Below are 17,637 nucleotides of genomic sequence, written 5' to 3'. Positions count from 1 at the left end.
ACATTTTAGTACCAAAGTTTACTGAGAATACTAGTTGAATAATCTAGTAAGAATTCTGGCCACCATGCAATGCTTGGGATTGGTTCCAAGTTCCTGCAATTTTCACAATTTGGGAAAAGGATATTTTATTTGTGCACCATCTTAGGTTGGTTGGAATGGAGTTTTCAAATTGTTCCTGTTTTTAAATTGTCTATTACTGTTAGTTTAAAGTGTCATGATCAATTTATTTTATTTAATATCAATTTACATGGTAATATGTAGTTGCTTTTTGCTTATTTTCGAGGAGCTAGGCTTTAGGATTTATATTTGCTATGGTTCAAATATGAATTGTTTATCACCTATTACGGAAAGAGTTGGTTACCTCCTTCCTTTATTCTATTAATACCTCCTAACCCTTCTTTCCCTAAGAGAGAAAAATTGGTTTTATATTATTATTCTCCACTGGAGAGTGAGATAGGTATCCCCCAGAGTCTCATCCCCTCCCAAGTAGGCAATGCTCAAAAGAGTTCAAGCTGTCAGTTCTATACAAAGAATCAAAGAAGCTGGCTCTTAGAAGCTACCTGCAGTCTCTTCTCACTCCAGTCTGTAACTTTACAACAGAAGTGCTTAGGATGCTTATAAACTAGTAGCCTGTTTTCAGTACCTGATATGCTTTATATTTGTGGAGTTCATTCTAGTGTTTCTTACATTCTTACACTCTATCTTCTTACATTTGGATACTAATTGCAGCTCTCCAGTTTAATTATCATAAACTTTATTCAAATAACTAGGGGCCCAGTACATGAATTCATGCACCTTGAAAGGAGCTGTAGGCTGCGAGGCTGCAGTGGGCACAGGGGCAGGTCTCAGCCCATCCTCTGTGCTCCACCTAGCCCTTCCCACCACAGCTACCCCCACCACTACCACCCCCTTCCCCTGTCTGCAGGCAGCCCCGTTCCCGCTGCTGCTGCTCCCACACACTGATGGTGCCGGCCCCTCTCACACCCGCTGACGGCACCGAGCCATTGGGGCCGGCGTTGAGTGCTGGCAGTGAGTGTGAGTGGGGCCAGCGCCGGCAGCGGGTGCAAGTGGGACCAGCGTCAGCAGCAGGTGCGAGCACCCAGCGGGACCGCGGAGCGCAGGAGCAAAGAATTTCAGAAACCACCCGTTGACAGCAACCGGCGCCCTGCCTTGGTCTGGCGCCCCCACTCACCTCCACCATCCCGCCACAGCTGATGTCCGCCATGTTCCGCGCTCTGCCGCCTGCTGCCCACCATGTTCTGCACATGTCCCCTGGTGGTCAGTGCATGCCATAGTGACCAGTTGTTCGGTTGTTCCACTGTTTGGTCTATTTGCATATTAGGGTTTTATATATATAGATGATTGAATTCTGTATGTTACCCTTCCCCTGCTTTGGGATGGCAATCTGTTGTATAAAAGTGAAGAACAGTTTACAGATGACAGTTGGATTCTAGTTATCAAATAGGTTGGGAGGCAGTCAGTAGTTTGGTCAAAGATGGAGCATAGCTTATAAATCCTAGGTACTAATGCATATCTAGGTACCGGAGTGTTTGTACTATTAGAGGTAGGAAGAAAGGTCCTACAGATTATCTGTTTAGAGTGTGTTGTGTAGTGTTGTAGACCAGGGATTATAGTGATGGATTGTCTGCGTTTTAATCTCTTGTCAGCAATATGAATTTCAGCAATCTTTGAAAATATACATATATTTTTATTGATTTCAGAGAGGAAGAAAGAGGGAGAGAGAGAGATAGAAACATGAACGATGAAAGAGAATCATCAATTGGCTGCCTTCCACACACCCCTCACTGGGGATTGAGCCCACAACCTGGGTTTGTGCCCTGACCTTGAATCAAATCGCAACCTCCTGGTTCACTGATCAACAGAATTTCAGCAACCCTTGAGTCTCAGATTATCTCTCTGTAAAATGAAAATAGTTACTTATAAAGTTGTCTTGATAATCAAGTGGGGTAATATGTTTAAAAACAGGTAGGAATTTTTTTTTTTTAAGTAGGTAGGAAATTGAAACATAAAAGTTAGCATCACAGTCCTGGCCAGATGGTTCATTTGGTTGAAGCATTGTCCCATACACCAAAGGGTTGCTGGTTCAATTCCCAGTTGGGGCACATACCTAAATTGCAGGTTCATTCCCTGGTCAGGGTCTGTACAGGAGGTGGCCAATCGATGTTTCTCTCTCACATTGATGTTTCTCTCTCACTTACTCTCTCTAAAAAGCAAGAAAAGCATATCCTATGGTGATAACTAAAAAAACAAAAATGTTAGTATCTCATTGATTACTCTTCCATAAACTGTTTTATAATCCCAATGGTTTTGGCTCATTCCAGAAAAGACCGATTTATCCTAAGAAATTCTCAAATTTTAACTCTTTGACATGTATATGCTGGCTTTCCTTGGCTTCTGTGATGAGCATTGACTCGGCCATGAGGCTTTTGATAATTTACTCAAGATCTTGGTTAACTAAGAAGTTATCTTGGACACGAGATGAAGCCAAAAGTGAAAGTATAGGCTTTTAGTAGTAAAAATTTGTGACAAGTGCTTGCTTCTTGCTCATCAATACTAGGTTGACAGAGCTTTTTACTATCTGATAGGTGAAAAACTGTATCTAACAGTTGATTTGATTTATATCTTAATTTTTAATGAGAATAGAGCCTCTTTTTTTCCTATGAATTATCTCTTCCTGTTATTTATTCATTGTTCTGTAGTCTTAGAAATTTGTGAAAATTCTTAGTATATATTGGTGACATTTTTCCCTACTTCATAATAAAAGAACACAATATAGGTTGGAAGAGCTTACAGTGACATCAGATCCTTGCCCTACTACCACATACTTGCCATTCACTGCTGGCTTTGAAAATATGCTCGTATCCAGGGCTGACTTGAACAATTCCTATAAAGGAAAGACAACCTGATATTTGTTTCTTTGTCCTTTAATTCTTTATTTTCTGGGAAGCAGACATGAATTTCCTGTGCCCTTATTTCCTGTTTGGGGCCTTTATCAATATAATCACATGGCTTCTGGTATTTCCTTTCAATTGAAGAAACTGAGCTTTGTGGGCTTTGTGGATACGTACATTTAAAATATCCAAGGACGTAACATTCAGCACAACAAAAACTATGGCTATGAATGCAGGTACTCATTGTTGCTGTCACACACTTTGAAATCCTTTAATACCCCTGTATCTGAGTATTTATATCCCTATATATAATTAAAAAGTTAAAAAACACTTAAACCTGAATTAAAATCCAAAGTATGGTTATTTATGCATATGCAGTTTATTTTTAACATTGTGAATCAAGATACAAAGGCTTTCACACTTGTAATAGCCAAGTACTTTATAAATATAGAAAGTCCATAGATGTTTAATAATATAGAAGTCTGTCTATTCTGGTAGTTGTTGTCCCCATATAACCCAGTGCAGTCCTTTGGTCTAGCAGTGCAGATTTGGGAATTTAAACATATATTTTTCTTTCGGCTTCCGTTTTCAGTTTGGCTCAATTTACTTAAATGAATTGGCCAACCTCACTATCTTAGTTTCTTAAGCTGTGAATTTGGTCATACACAATGTTGTTTTCAATGTTGAAAGTTTCAAGTGGATAATGTGAAACATTTTTGATCCTTGACTTAAACACTAAATTATGGTATATTAATTTCTTCAAAGGAACTTCAAGCATGATATAAGTAAACTCATTAATTTTTACAATATTCCTTTGAGGTATGCTGCCAATGTTGTTGCTGCTGCACAAATGGCAGGGCACTTTGAAAGCCTTAGTGATTCATCCAGAAGTACTGAACTAAGTTCATAGGTCATTCTACTCTGACGAATTCCACTCTGTTATTCTGAGGACAGTGGGTTCCTCTCCTATATCGCTATGCAGTGATGATGCTAGATGACTATGTCATAAAGACCATTTTTAGTGCTTTGAGGTGTACTCAGTATATGCTATTGGGAAAACTTGTGAGATTCACCTCTATGTAATTTGAATTGGGAAGGAGTATCTAAATTTATGAAAAGTTTGAATTATGTAAAAATATTTTTTTGTTAACTCCTACCTGCAACAATATTTAGTTGAGTAGGTTAGATCTAAAGTTCAGTTTTTCTGGGGCAGAAGAGGAATTAAATGCTTCTTTAGGCTTTCTTCTTTACGTTATCTTACAATCTCTTGCCATAGGAGACAAAAGCTTCTACCCTAGTTCCCCCTCCCTAAGCAAAGAGCAAGGTAGTCAGCAGTACTTCTTCCCTAGCCCTAAGGCAGGCTGACTTGAACAAACCCTTCTGGCTCCAATACATTAAGCATGTGGACTGAGTGACCCTGGCCACTACCATTTTTTGTAACAACTTCAATGTGTGGTATAAACCCATCTCTTGTGGGAGGGAAACTCATCTAGTTTCTACTGCTTTGGCAGTCATTCTGGCTCTTAAAAACATGTTTTTAAATGGATAAAATAAAATTGTAATGTTTCCTAGGAAACCAAATATATTGGAAAAGTTATAATAGTAGAACAAAAATTTTTATGTAATATGTAACATTCTAATAGCTATCATTTTGAACAAGTATAAGTGTAAAGCTATTGTGAAAAATCTATAATTGTAATATAATATGACTGTTTTAAACCTTATCGTAAAATAGAACATAATACTAGTTGGTAGAAGGTTTTAGTTGTAATTTCTCTTCTCCTATGGACCACCATGGAACAAAGAGACTTGAAGACAACTCTTTTAATCTATTGGTGCATCTGGAAAATCATAACAGTACTCGATAGTTTGAATTCTCTCCAGCCATGGGCTCTAGAAATACCTAAAATGAATGATATATATTAAAACACTTGCTTGGAAATTAAAGTGTAAGAGGGTATGTATTCTATTAAAAAAAAAAATCATTCTGGGGCTGGAAAGGGAGTTATATTCCTTACTTTGTACATAAGGATCAGTATTTCCTGGAAAAAAAAAAAAAAAGTGAATGCCTTTAAATAATGAAGTTTTGTCATCAGATCGTTTTTACTCCTATTCTGCTTTGAGTAAAGGGATAAAAAAGTGTATATAAAGTGTCCCCCAACCCCTTCTTTTTTGTAAAAGACTTAACTAAGTTTTTGTTTTGAATTCAGAAGAAGAGGGGTAGAGTGGTGGTTGTTGTTGTTGTTGTTGTTGTTGTGTGTGTGTGTGTGTGTGTGTGTGTGTGTGTGTGTGTTTAATTGTGGACTGAGAATGCTTGTGTTATGTATTCATCCAGCCCCCCCCCCCCCTTTTATCTCTGGTATTGAGATTGTGTTGAAAATATGCTGAGATAACAACACTTGAAACTTAGCTACTTTTGACTTGAGATAACTCTATGACATTAAGTCCTTTAAACTTTCTTCTGTTCAAATAAAAGAATTCTCTTCCATCAACTACCCAAAGAAATTGCCTGAAAAAAATCAGCTGGTGAGATTTCAGAGAATTATTTTTTCCATTGGCACTCGTGACTTTTTTTCGTTACACAATAGGACTTAGATCAAAATGTTTACATGTTCAAGTTTTTTTAGTGGAGGGTGAAGGTGGGGGGACAGAGGCACTGGGAGAGAAAACATGCAAATATGACAACCACAGAGTTCTGGCACAAGGTAGGGGAAAGAATGTCTTTGGATCTAAATCTTTGCAATAAAAGGCAGCAAATTCCATTTACTTGACTAGACCTATAATGATCATTGCCTAATATTTTCTCTATTTTCCCCCTTTTTCTTATAAGGTAAATTTGAAGAAAAAGAAGATAGTGTGCCTAAGCTAGAGCAGCTCAACAGCCTGGGTTGTATGACTAATATGAATCTAGTATTGACTAAACAAAATTTGCTACATATGGAACTATTATTATTAGAAACTTTTCAGTGGAACCTCTGCCTTCCAACAGCTGCCCATTTCATCGAGTATTATCTCTCTGAAGCAGTACACGAAACAGATCTTCATGATGGCTGGCCAATGATTTGCCTGGAAAAAACTAAACTCTACATGGCCAAGTATGCAGATTACTTCCTAGAAGTATCTTTGCAAGGTGAGTGATTATGGATGCCAGTAAGTGACTTGTGAGCTTGTGACTTGTGTATTCTGTTGCTTAAGTTCATTTTTGATGTCTCCACAGATTATGCCTTTCTAAATTATGCACCTTCTTTAGTAGCTGCTGCATGTGTGGCTTCTTCAAGGATTATACTTCGTCTTTCTCCAACGTGGCCTACAAGACTTCATCGTCTTACTGCTTACTCCTGGGATTTCTTAGTGCAGTGCATTGAACGGCTATTGATGTAAGCCTCTCTGTTCTTTTGTTTGCAATTTCTCATAAATATTTTTCTTCATGTATAAGGGGCCTTAAAAGCAACTTTTCAAATGCATGGAGCTTTTAGGGTATTTGCTCTGATAGCTTTTGCTGCCATGAACAAGCTGTTGTAAGAGTGATACTTGGAGGAAAGGGAGCCCCTTTTTGCTGTTATCCAGGTTGATGCCATTGCTAGTATGATTCTGAGTACATGATAAGGAAAGAAGCTGCTCTGGTGCAAGCCCATGGTTATGAGATCAGTCCAGGCAAATCTTGCCTTGCTCTTCATTACCACATCTTTGAATCATTGAGCCCCAGGATGTCACCAAAGTAGGGGTTACAATTAAGTGCTTATTGTAGATATATCTCCCAAGCTAGACATAATCTTTAAAGCTACCAGCAGCTGGTTCCCTAGGTTTGTACTAAGGGAAGGAGCTCTTAGAAGGATAAATGAGATCTCACAGTTGTTGAAATTGTGGTTACAGTGACAGCTTTCTAGGTATAGTGGTGCTGTCTGTGGAGTCAGCTGTGGAGGAGTTGGGGGTGGTGCATGACTTTCTACAAATTCTTCTCAAATAACATTAGCAGTTTCCTTTCAATCCATGTTGTAGTGCTCATGATAATGATGTGAAAGAAGCAAACAAACAAAGAGGACAAGCAGTACCTCAGCCAGCACAACTAAGTGTGTTCCAGACAACATCCCAGCCCTCTCGGTCAGTTCACTTTCAACAACCTCAGTATCTCCATCAGACGCATCAGACCTCACTGCAGTATCGCCATCCTGTATCAGAGCAACCAAGCTGTCAGCAGATTGTATCTACCACACACACCTCATCTTACACACTACAGACATGTCCTGCTGGGTTCCAGACTAGTGTTCAGGGCCTTGGGCATGTGCAGACTGGTGTTGGGATGTCACTGGCAATACCAGTGGAAGTTAAGCCCTGTCTAAATGTTTCTTATAACCGGAGTTATCAGCTAAATGAACATTTCCCTTGCATTACTCCATGTTTTGAAAGGTGATTTTGTGTGATGGTAATGGTAACACCTGATCCAGACTGTTTTGTGACTTGAAGCTGTGGGCCAGCTTTTTGTAAACTTCTCTAAAGGGATTCAAATTGCATCAGAACTCTTCAAATAGCAGCACCAGGAAGACTGAATATCCCTTTGAATGCACCATGAATACCAGGAGGACTAAGCACACACTTTAACAGTATGTATGTCAAATTCTGTTAAATAGCTACATGACAAAAATTTTAAGCCCCTGCTGAGGGTCCAAGTATTTCAAAAATATTCAATACAACAAAATTTGGACAGTTTCTATCCATTTTGCTGTTTTGAACGTTGACCTGTGGTGGGCTCTGCGCCTAATGTTGGCTTATATTGTCAGAGATTAATAGTTGTCTGTGTACTTGCCAAACAGTCTTTTTATGAAGGAAAGTTACAGTATTAATTTTTGAAGAGGTCCTTTTTTTTTTATTCTGCAGTTTTGAGTTATATTCTTGTTCTACAAGTGGTTTTTTGACTTAAGTTTAAACTCATGAATTGCCATACCGATCTGTACAGTAAAAATAAATTTTTTAGATGATTCTATATAACTTCCTATCACAAGATAGTATAGGTACCTGATTTATGTACTAAAATTAAGGATGAAGTAGATCTCTTAAAATCATGGCCATAAATTGTTTTTTTTCCCTAAGTGACCAACCTCAAATCTTTAGAATTAAAACACATTTATCTCAGGGAATTTGTACTACTTGGAAACACTTAACTGTAATGCAACATGTTTTGGGAATGTTTTAGTATGAGCTACCTTTATAACAGGTTAAAATACTCCTGCTAGGATGTATTTTCAAATGAGAACATAATTGTAGCTTAGAATGAATGAAATGGTGGTTTCTATCCTTCATAATACATATATAGATTTTGCATTTCTCAGTGCAATGATTTATACTCAGATTTGATTTTACTCTAAAGAAGTTTTTTCAAGGGAAGGCATAACTGTAAAATGTCAGTACTAGAATAAAGTTTTGTAGGTTTCTTTTTAAGTGAATGTGGCCAGGGTAGTTCTCAGGTTGTGCTAGAGCAGCACTTTGTTACATGGAAGACAGGTTTTATAAGCAACCTTTGTGTCCAGCTAGTCAGTATAAGCAGGCAAGAGTGTTGATTACTAAACTTCAGTAGCCATTTTCAATAGATTGGCCCCAGAAACTGCCCTGGGACTTTTCACTATACTGGTAATGAGTGAAAACAGCAATAATAAGTCATTACAGCAAGGGCAATTTGAGGGTAATGAGTTTGGAGGGAGTAAACATAAAAAGAAAAATCATTGTAATAACTGAAACTATATACATTGTGCTCTTATCTGTGGGAGAAGAGAGATTTGGTGGAGGGAAGCTTTCTGATTTAAAAATTAGTAAGGTGTGTCTTTTTGTGTTTGTTTTTTTTTAAGATAGCACTTGAATAGAAGGGAAACTGCATGGCAGGTAGGCGACCGCCACAATATGCATTGAAGACAAACATAAAGATGTGGGTATGCAGCAAGAGTCTCAGTAAACAAGCCAAATGGCTTCTGTTAGGAAGCGAAGGGACTCAAAAACTGATCCAGATGGCTCCAGTGGATAAGTGTGGGTGGGTGGCTTCTGCCAGTGTGAATTCTTAGAGAATGTCCTTTCCTTAAAACAGAGGTAACCTTTATAATTAGAGTACATAGGGCATGATGTGGATTTATTAGTCTGGTAGATAAAAATAAAAAATTAAAAACCACTCAGGTAAGAACACTTACATGGCAGTTTTCAAGCATGAAAATTGTTTTCTGAAAGTATCATCATTTTTCCTCTTTATAGAAGGCTGCTAATTGAATTTTGGTAGTTCTTACCTTAAGAGAACTTGAATTATTTTGGGGAAAGTGGGTTCATTAGAATATATCTTTAGTATTCACATTCAGAACCCAGCAACCTGGAGTCCAATTTTCAGTGTTTTAACTACCTCAGTAATACTATGAATGTAAGATACTGGGATAGAGATCCCAACTTGAAACAACAACTGGTGCCTATCGTAATTTAATGTATTGTCAAATGCTTTTATTGATTGGTTTAAATGTCATTCTTGTTATAGAATATGCCTTTTTAAAAAGCTTATAATAACCCACTCCCAGTTTATATTTAAAAAAGCTAAAGAACACTGGATTACTTTGGGGGGGGGGGGCGGGTAGAATAAAATAATTGGTTATTATTGCTGCATACCCAGGGTGGGGTGGGATGGGGTTGTTGGAGAACCAGAACTATTTTTAAAACATTAGATTTCAGTATGAATTCAAGTCACAACTGCTAGCTTTGGGAGGTGTGGGTGGGGGGAGTTATGTGGGTTTCGTTTTGTTTAACTTATTGACTAGTCTTTAAAGTAGGTCTTCTTTTTTTTTATATATTACTGGACCATCATTAAATGTGTACTGTGAAGAGATTAATGATGTGTATAAAGGGCTTTACCAAAGTCCACTGAATAAACACTACTCAAATACAGACTGCAAACCAAATGTATCTGTTATAACATTAAAATGCAAATGGCGAGTATGGTGCTAAAGTCTACACCAGTGGAGTTAGATGAGTGCTATGCACTTAATTTTAAAATAAAACTAGTTTTCAATAAAATGGTTTTGGTGTTTTGTTTTTTAAATGTAAATTTGATGTATACTTGCATCTTCATTGAACCATGTCATCATATAAGTCAGACTTGAAATCACGATGATACTTGCTAAGAGGCATCTAGATGTAGAATGTAACTGTAGTGGTGGGAAGCATTTGTCCATTCATTATGTTTTCCACACTGAGCATCAAAGCTCACAAAAGTATATTGAATGCAGTTTTGGGGCTTTTGAGCTTCTAGTTAGTTGTATGTTAGCAGTGTCTAATTAAACAATGCAAGCTTCAGAAAATTGAAATCTAATTCAAAGAAAATAGTCAAGAGTGTGAGAGGGAACAGGGTCAACAGTGAGTGATAATGGTCTGTTCACCTAACTTTAAGTATTATTTGCTACTAATTCAACTTAAAACTTAGATATAATTTGTTCTGAAGAGTAAAATTTTAACAGGTTTATGTGTGTGGGTTAGGAATTCACACTCCTAGAAAGCATTTTTTAAATTAGTCTTATGTATTGTCAGTTGCTCTGGCACAGTGGCAGGGTTTAGCCACAGCCCTTATGAGAATCAGTACACAATGATCTTTGAGGCTGAATTTAAGAGACAGAGCAATAAGCATTCCAAATCAGGACAGGTAGCTTTACTTTGAGGTGATTCTGAATCCCATGTGACTTATTTTTAATCATCAACAACTGTCCTTCTCAAGTTCATGATAAAAGATTTACCTCCCTAGCCATAAGCAGCTTATATTTAGCTTGATATGACTAGCACACTTGAAACAATTGGAATTGTATAGTCTAGAACTCAGTTTAATATTATCTTGATTTCAGGATCACTAGCTTACAAAGTGGTAGTATCATTTTGCCTTCCCACAAGCATTGAGAGTTCCTGTTGCTCTACATCCTCACCAGCCTTTGGTGGTGTCAGTGTTCCAGATTTTGGCCAATAGATGTGTAGTGGTATCTCATTTAAAAAATCCCTTAGATTAAAAAAAAAAAAAAAAAAAAAGGTAGCCACGCAGGCGTGGCTCATTGTTTTGAGCATCGACCTATGAACCAGGAGGGTTCAGTAAACAGGAGGGTCAGGGCACATTCCTGGGTTGTGGGCTCAGCCCCTAATAGGGGGCTTGCATGAGGCAACCAATCAGTGATTCTCTCATTAATGTTTCTGTCTCTCACTTCTCTGAAAGCAATAAAAATATATCTTAAAAAAAACATGTGACAAGTACAGTTATTTGAAAGAAACCATCAAGACCAGACTGCCTTCCTATGGGAAAGATACTTGCTGCTACCCTACCCCACTGCGACTGTTGTGTGTATTTTTAAGACTATTTGTTTAGAGCAGTTTTAGGTTCACAGCAAAATTGAGAGGAAGGTAGAGATTTCTCAGGTACCTCCTGCCCCACCACATGCACAGCCTCCTCCATTTTCAGCATCCCCCAACAGGGTGGTACATTTGCTACAAATGATGCAGCTACATTCACTCATCATAATCACCCGAAGCCCATAGTTTACATTATGGTTCAGTCTTGGTGGTATACATTCTTTGGGTATTCATCATGGTTACATACAAGTATTTTAACTGCTAAAAACCCTCTATACCCTACCAATTCATCCTTCCCCATACTGTTCCCCAACCCTTGGCAAAACACTGATCTTTTAGTCTCCATGATTTTGCCTTTTCTAGAATGTCATACAGTTGGGATCATATAGTATATAGGCTTTCCAGATTTTTTTTCCACTTAGTAATGTGCATTTACTAGTAAGGTTCCTTTATGTCTTTTCATGGAGTGATAGCTCTTTTCATTGTCTGGATGGATCACAGTTTATTTATCCAGTCATCTACTGAAGGCCATCTTGGTTGCCTCCAAGTTTCAGTGATTATGAATAAAGCTGCTGTAAACACTTGTGTGCAGGTTTTACTGTGGGCATAAGTTTTAGCTCCTTTGGGTAAATGCCAAGAATCACAGGGTTAGAGTATGTTTCATTTTATAAAAACTGCCAAACTATCTTACGAAGTGGTAGTATCATTTTGCCTTCCCACAAACACTGAGAGTTCCTATTGCTCTACTAGTACATTCTCACCAGCCTTTGGTGTTGTCAGTGTTCCAAATTATGGCCAAATACTAGTAGATGTGTGGTGGTATGTCATTTTAATTTGCATTTCCCAAATGACAATTGATGTGGAGCAACTTTTCATATGCTTATTTTTTATCTGTATACCTTTGTTGGGTTGTGTGTTAAGGTCTTTAGTTCATTTTAAAAATCAGGTTGTTTGTTTTCTTCCTGATTTTTAAGAGTTCTTTGTATATTTTGGATAACAGCCCTTTATTAAATGTGTCTTTTGTAAATATTTTCTCCCAGTTTGTGGCTTGTCTTATTCTCTTGACATTGTCTTTTGCAGAACAAAGTTTCTGATTTTAATGAAGTCCAGCTTATCAATCATTACTTATAGAAGGGAATTACAGATACTAAAAGTCTGACTAAATAGAGAATTGAGGGTATTATACAATCAGGACATTACCAAGGTAACTATTGGAATAAAAATTAAACCTTTCTAATTATCAAAAGAAATACAGCAAACAAAGCAAGCAGTCTATGTAGTAGTAAAATATTTTTAAAAGGTATAAATACAGAAAGTTTAGCAAAATACTGTGACAGAACTAAGACCAAACATTACATCAAAAAATGTAAATGGGCTAAAATCAAGCTATTAAGAGAAGAAGAATTTTAGACTAAATCACAAAGCAAAACTCAAGTCTGTGCTATATAAAAGACCAACAAAAAAAATGATTTACAAGAGTTGAAGATACAAGGATGAGTAAAGAGATATTACTCAAACAAACAAAAAGCAACATCTTAAAAACAGATAAGGCTGAATGCAGGCCCAAATGTATTAAACTAGACTAGAAAAATGGAGGGGGAGGGGCGCACATTGTAACGTTAAAGGCTACAATCTATATACATAAAAAGCCAGCAACTGGAATGCTGTAATGACTGGAACAACCAGTCGCTATGATGCCCACTGTGGTCAGCGAACTACCTGATGGTGGCGGGGGCTGGCTGGCCAACCTCCCTTGGCTCCTACCCTAAGCCGGCCCTGCCCCTGATCGCCCCTCCCCACGGCCAGCCCTGCCTCTATCAGCCCCCCCACCCCAATTGGGGACAGGGCCCGCTGTCCAATCCCCCTCGACCCCTCCCCGCAGCTGCCCAGCCCTGATCAGGCCCTGATTGGGGTGGGCCAGCCGGCCAACCTCCCACCGTCTCCTCCTCCCAAGAGTCCTGGCCCTGATCTGCCCCTATTGGGGCCTGGCTGGCCAGACCCCACCCATTCACAAATTCGTGCACTGGGCCTCTAGTTTATGATAAAGATGAACATTTATGAACATCTGTGGATCAAATAACCTTGCCACAATATTAAGTAAAAACTGTAGAGGATATAAGGAAAAATAAAAGAAAAACATGGGTAGTAAGAAACTAATTCATCTTAGTCTATGATGATCAAAAATTTAAAAATTAAGTAAAGATATAGAAAATCTTAACATTATGGAGATCTGATAGACATATATTGAGAAATTCTTAGAAGGGAAATGGTACAGATCTGGCATAACTAAAATGGACAAGATAACAAAGGACATGACAGACAGAACCTGTCACCCATATAAATAGCAACACTGTCACAGTCTTCTGAAAGTCCTCAGACAACTGGAATTGCTTTCGTTGATTTACCCATCTAAATGCATAAGATCAGAACACACTGCTAGCTGCCAGCTAATCCTGCAGCTCACCCAAAGGAAACAATTATCTGTTGCCAATCTGCAGAAGTATTCCCATTTTTGCCTTCATTAGATGAAAGTAATCCATTACTGGTTTTCCTTATGCACAAGTAAGTAGTGCACTAATACTAGTAACTAACTGTACCTAAGTTTGCCTCGGTAATATTAAACTCCAGTGCGAACATGCATATAACTTGACTCTGCATTAATCCATAAAGAAAACTGCAACCAATCCTCAAAACTAGAATTACTGTAGAAAACATACTCTCATGAAAATACAATTAATAAAATATATAGAATAGGACTCAAAAAACCCCAGACAATCCTTCAATCAAATAAGAAATCCAACCCCAAATTTCAGAGTATCTGTAGAATCACTATAATGAAAATTCTACACATCAGAAACTTAGGGTAAAACTAAAATAATGCTCAAAAGAAAATTGACATGCATTAAAAAAGTCTAAGAATGAGCAAGTAAACCAAACAAAAACTGAAGGAAAAGAATAAGATAAAAGCAGAAGTTAGTAAAAGATAAAAAATACATGTATGCAATGCAGCTAGACAAAAGAAAATAGAGTTTAAAAGTTGCAAAGGAAGAGGTGAAATTACCACTATTTGCAGATATAATTGTAAACCTGGAAACTCCACGATAATCAACTGAAAAACTATTACAGACAATAAGTTAATTCAGTAAAGTGGCTGGGTACATAATTAAAATAGCTTTTATATATACACACAACTATCAGATTTAATAAGAGATATGCTCAATTACTGGTATCATGGCCACCAAAAGAAGATAAAATGCCTAGCAATAAATATAAGAAATGTACAAGATAAATGTGACCAAAAATTTTAAAATACTTCTGAGTTACACAAAAAAGTACTTGAGCAAGGCATACCATATTCTTGGATAGGAGGTATCAACATCATAAATATATTGATTCTCCTTAAATTAATTTATAAATTTACAATCAAGATAATTTTTAAAAATAAATGAGCAAAAAAGAAAAATAAATGAACAAGAATGATCAGGAAACACTGACCTCTGATATATTAAAAATATTATAAACCTGCAATAAATAAAACACTATGCTATTGGCATATGAGTTAACAGATAATTCAGTAATACAGAATAGATTCCAAAAATAAACCTAAACGTGGAATTTAACATGCAATAATTATGGTATCTCAAATCAATGGAGGAAAATATGCATTGCCCAATAAATTAAGTTGGGAAGCCACCTGGAAAAATAAAATGGCTCCCCATCTTAAAAAATTCAATTTTGAAAGAGAAATCATGGAAGAATTATTTCATGACTTCATAATAATTATTCATAACTTAGAAAAGGGAGTAAGTTTTCTAAGTATGTATAAGAAATCTAGAAGCAATAACATTTATGTAAGTTTTTTTTCCTGTATGGCAAAAATCACCATAATCAAAGTTAAAAGATAATAAACAACATGGGTAAAGTAGTTGCAACTAATCTCCAGGCAAGGGCTAATTTTCCTAACATAAAGAGGGAATAATATAAATAGGCAGTTCCCAGAAACAAACAAACAAATAAATGTCTTGGAAAACAAAATGTTTAACCTCATTTTTAAGTTTGATAAGTGTTACTGTAGGGAGGCTTCATCCTACATTACTTATGGGCATTTTGGATTAATCAAATCTATGAAGGACAATTTGGTAATACGTATCAAAATTACAAATGCAAAAATATTTTGACCCAGAAATTCCACTTCTGGGAATGTATCCTACAGGTAGAGTTATATACATATGAAATGAGGTAGGCATAAATTATTTCACCATTGTTGATTAGAACAAAAGATTATAAACAACTTACATATTCATCAATAGAAGACTTCATTTTATTATTACAATGGCATTTAAAAGAACGAAGTATTTTTTTATACAAACTGATATGGACCATATTCAAGATGTATCAAAGAGTATAGAGCAGTGATAGCGAACTATGACACGCGTGTCAGAGGTGACACGCGAACTCACTTTTTTTTTGGTTGATTTTTCTTTGTTAAATGGCATCTAAATACATAAAATAAATATCAAAAATATAAATCTTTGTTTTACTATGGTTGCAAATATCAAAAAAATTCTATACGTGACACGGCACCAGAGTTAAGTTAGGGTTTTTCAAAATGCTGATACGCCGAGCTCAAAAGGTTTGCCATCACTGGAGAGTATGCTACTATTACACCAATGCTTACAGGATCACATGAATTATCTTTTTGGTTTAATGTTCATTGCTTTTCTTTTTTCTTGTTGGTCAACATGTAAAACAAAATGGCACAACTTATACTTTCCTTTTCGTATCTTTTATTCATATATATATATATATATATATATATATATATATATCCCAAAATTCATGCAAGAAGTAATTTTGATAGAAAACACAGGTTTATAATTAAAAATTGTAATTTTTTTTATTGATTCATAAAGTATACAGTATAGGGTTATGTACGGACTAGCATATCAGGTAAATGGCCTCCACGGCTTTGCTGACACATACGCACTCTTTTGTTATTGCCTGAGCAGCCGCATTTTCGAAGAAGAATGGTCCGATGATGCCTCCAGCCCAAAATCCACACCAAACAGTGACACGTTGTGGATGCATTTGTTTCTCAACAATCACTCGTGGATTTTCTGAACCCCAAATGCGACAATTTTGTCCATTAACCAAGCCATCAAGATAAAAATGAGCCTCATCAAAATTCAGCCACATTTATGCAAAACGGTCATGAAAAATTTCAACAAAAGAGTGCGTATGTGCCAGCAAAGCTGTGGAGGTCATTTACCCGATATGCTATTCCATACATAACCCTATACTATATACTTTATGAATCAATAAAAAATTTACAATTTTTAATTATTAACCTGTGTTTTTTATCAAAATTACTTCTTGCATGAAATTTGGGACACCCTTTATTTACCTGGTCTGCATACTGAATATCTATATATATAATACCCTAATATGCAAATAGACTGAACAGCAGAACAACTGAACAACTGAACAACCGGTCGCTATGATGTGCGCTGACCACCAGGGGGCGTGCAGGGAATATATCAGGCGGCGGCAGCAGGAGGCAGAGCGTGGAACATGGTGGGCATCAGCTGTGGTGGGATAGTGAAGCAGGTGAGCGGAGGCGCCAGATCAAGGCAGGGCACCAGTTGCTGTCATCAGACAAGCCTCTGGTGGTTACTGAAAATTCTTTGTTCCCACATGCTGCAGTCCTACCCGGTGCTCGCACCTGCTGTTGGCGCCCACACCTGCTGACAGGGCCAGAGCCACTGCTTGCACCCTCTGCCAGTGCCCGGCGCTGGTCCCGATCACTTGGTGCTATCAGTGGGCATGAGTGGCAGCTGCCGGTCCCAATCACCCCTCAGGGCTTCTCCACCTCCCCCAGCTCCTGAGGGGCGATTGGGACCAGCAGCTGCCTCTTGCACCTGCTGTTGTCCACAGGCCCACTCGCACCTGCTGCCAGAGCCGCTGCTCACACCCACTGTCAGTGCCAGGCCCGCTCACACCCGCAGCAGGCGCTGGAGCCACTGCTCACACCCGCTGCTGGTGCGAGGCGCCAGTCCTAATCTCTCAGTGCCGTCAGTGGGTGCGAGTGGCAGCTGCCAGCCCTGATCACCCCTGAGGGCTTCTCCACCTCCCCCTGCCTCTGAGGGTTGATCAGGGCAGCAGCTGCTGCTCGCACCCGCTGACAGTGCCAGCCCCAATAGCTCTGCGTTGTCAGGGGGGGTAAGTGGGGCCAGCACCGTCAGCGCGTGGGAGTGGCAGCAGTGGGAGCAGGGGCTGCAGGCAGACAGGAGACCGGGGGCCGCAGTGGGAGGGGCCAAGCGGGGGGTGTAGAGGATGGGCCGAAACCTGCCTCTGTGCCCACCGCAGCCTCATGGTC

General features: G+C 38.2%; 1 protein-coding gene across 6 annotated transcripts in view; it reads left to right on the top strand.

Annotated features, from left to right (window-relative positions):
• The window catches only part of CCNJ (cyclin J), a 34,609-nt gene that overhangs the window by 13,109 nt on the left and 3,863 nt on the right, over nucleotides 1–17,637 (top strand). For 2 of the 6 annotated variants that reach the window (XM_036336490.1, XM_036336493.1), the window contains 3 exons: nucleotides 5,743–6,042; nucleotides 6,130–6,289; nucleotides 6,912–9,950. In XM_036336490.1, the coding sequence (XP_036192383.1) occupies nucleotides 5,743–6,042; nucleotides 6,130–6,289; nucleotides 6,912–7,323 (872 nt within the window). In that variant the 3' untranslated portion in view covers nucleotides 7,324–9,950. Of the gene's footprint in view, nucleotides 1–5,742; nucleotides 6,043–6,129; nucleotides 6,290–6,911; nucleotides 9,951–17,637 lie in introns of those variants that run through there. The other 4 variants (XR_004972175.1, XR_004972176.1, XM_036336492.1 and 1 more) reach the window with 4 other exon arrangements.

The sequence above is a fragment of the Myotis myotis genome, unplaced genomic scaffold, assembly GCF_014108235.1.
Source record: "Myotis myotis isolate mMyoMyo1 unplaced genomic scaffold, mMyoMyo1.p scaffold_m19_p_15, whole genome shotgun sequence".
In the NCBI taxonomy this organism is placed as follows: domain Eukaryota; kingdom Metazoa; phylum Chordata; class Mammalia; order Chiroptera; family Vespertilionidae; genus Myotis; species Myotis myotis.
The sequence above is the reverse complement of the archived record's forward strand: the minus strand, read 5'-3'. Positions and strand labels throughout refer to the sequence as shown.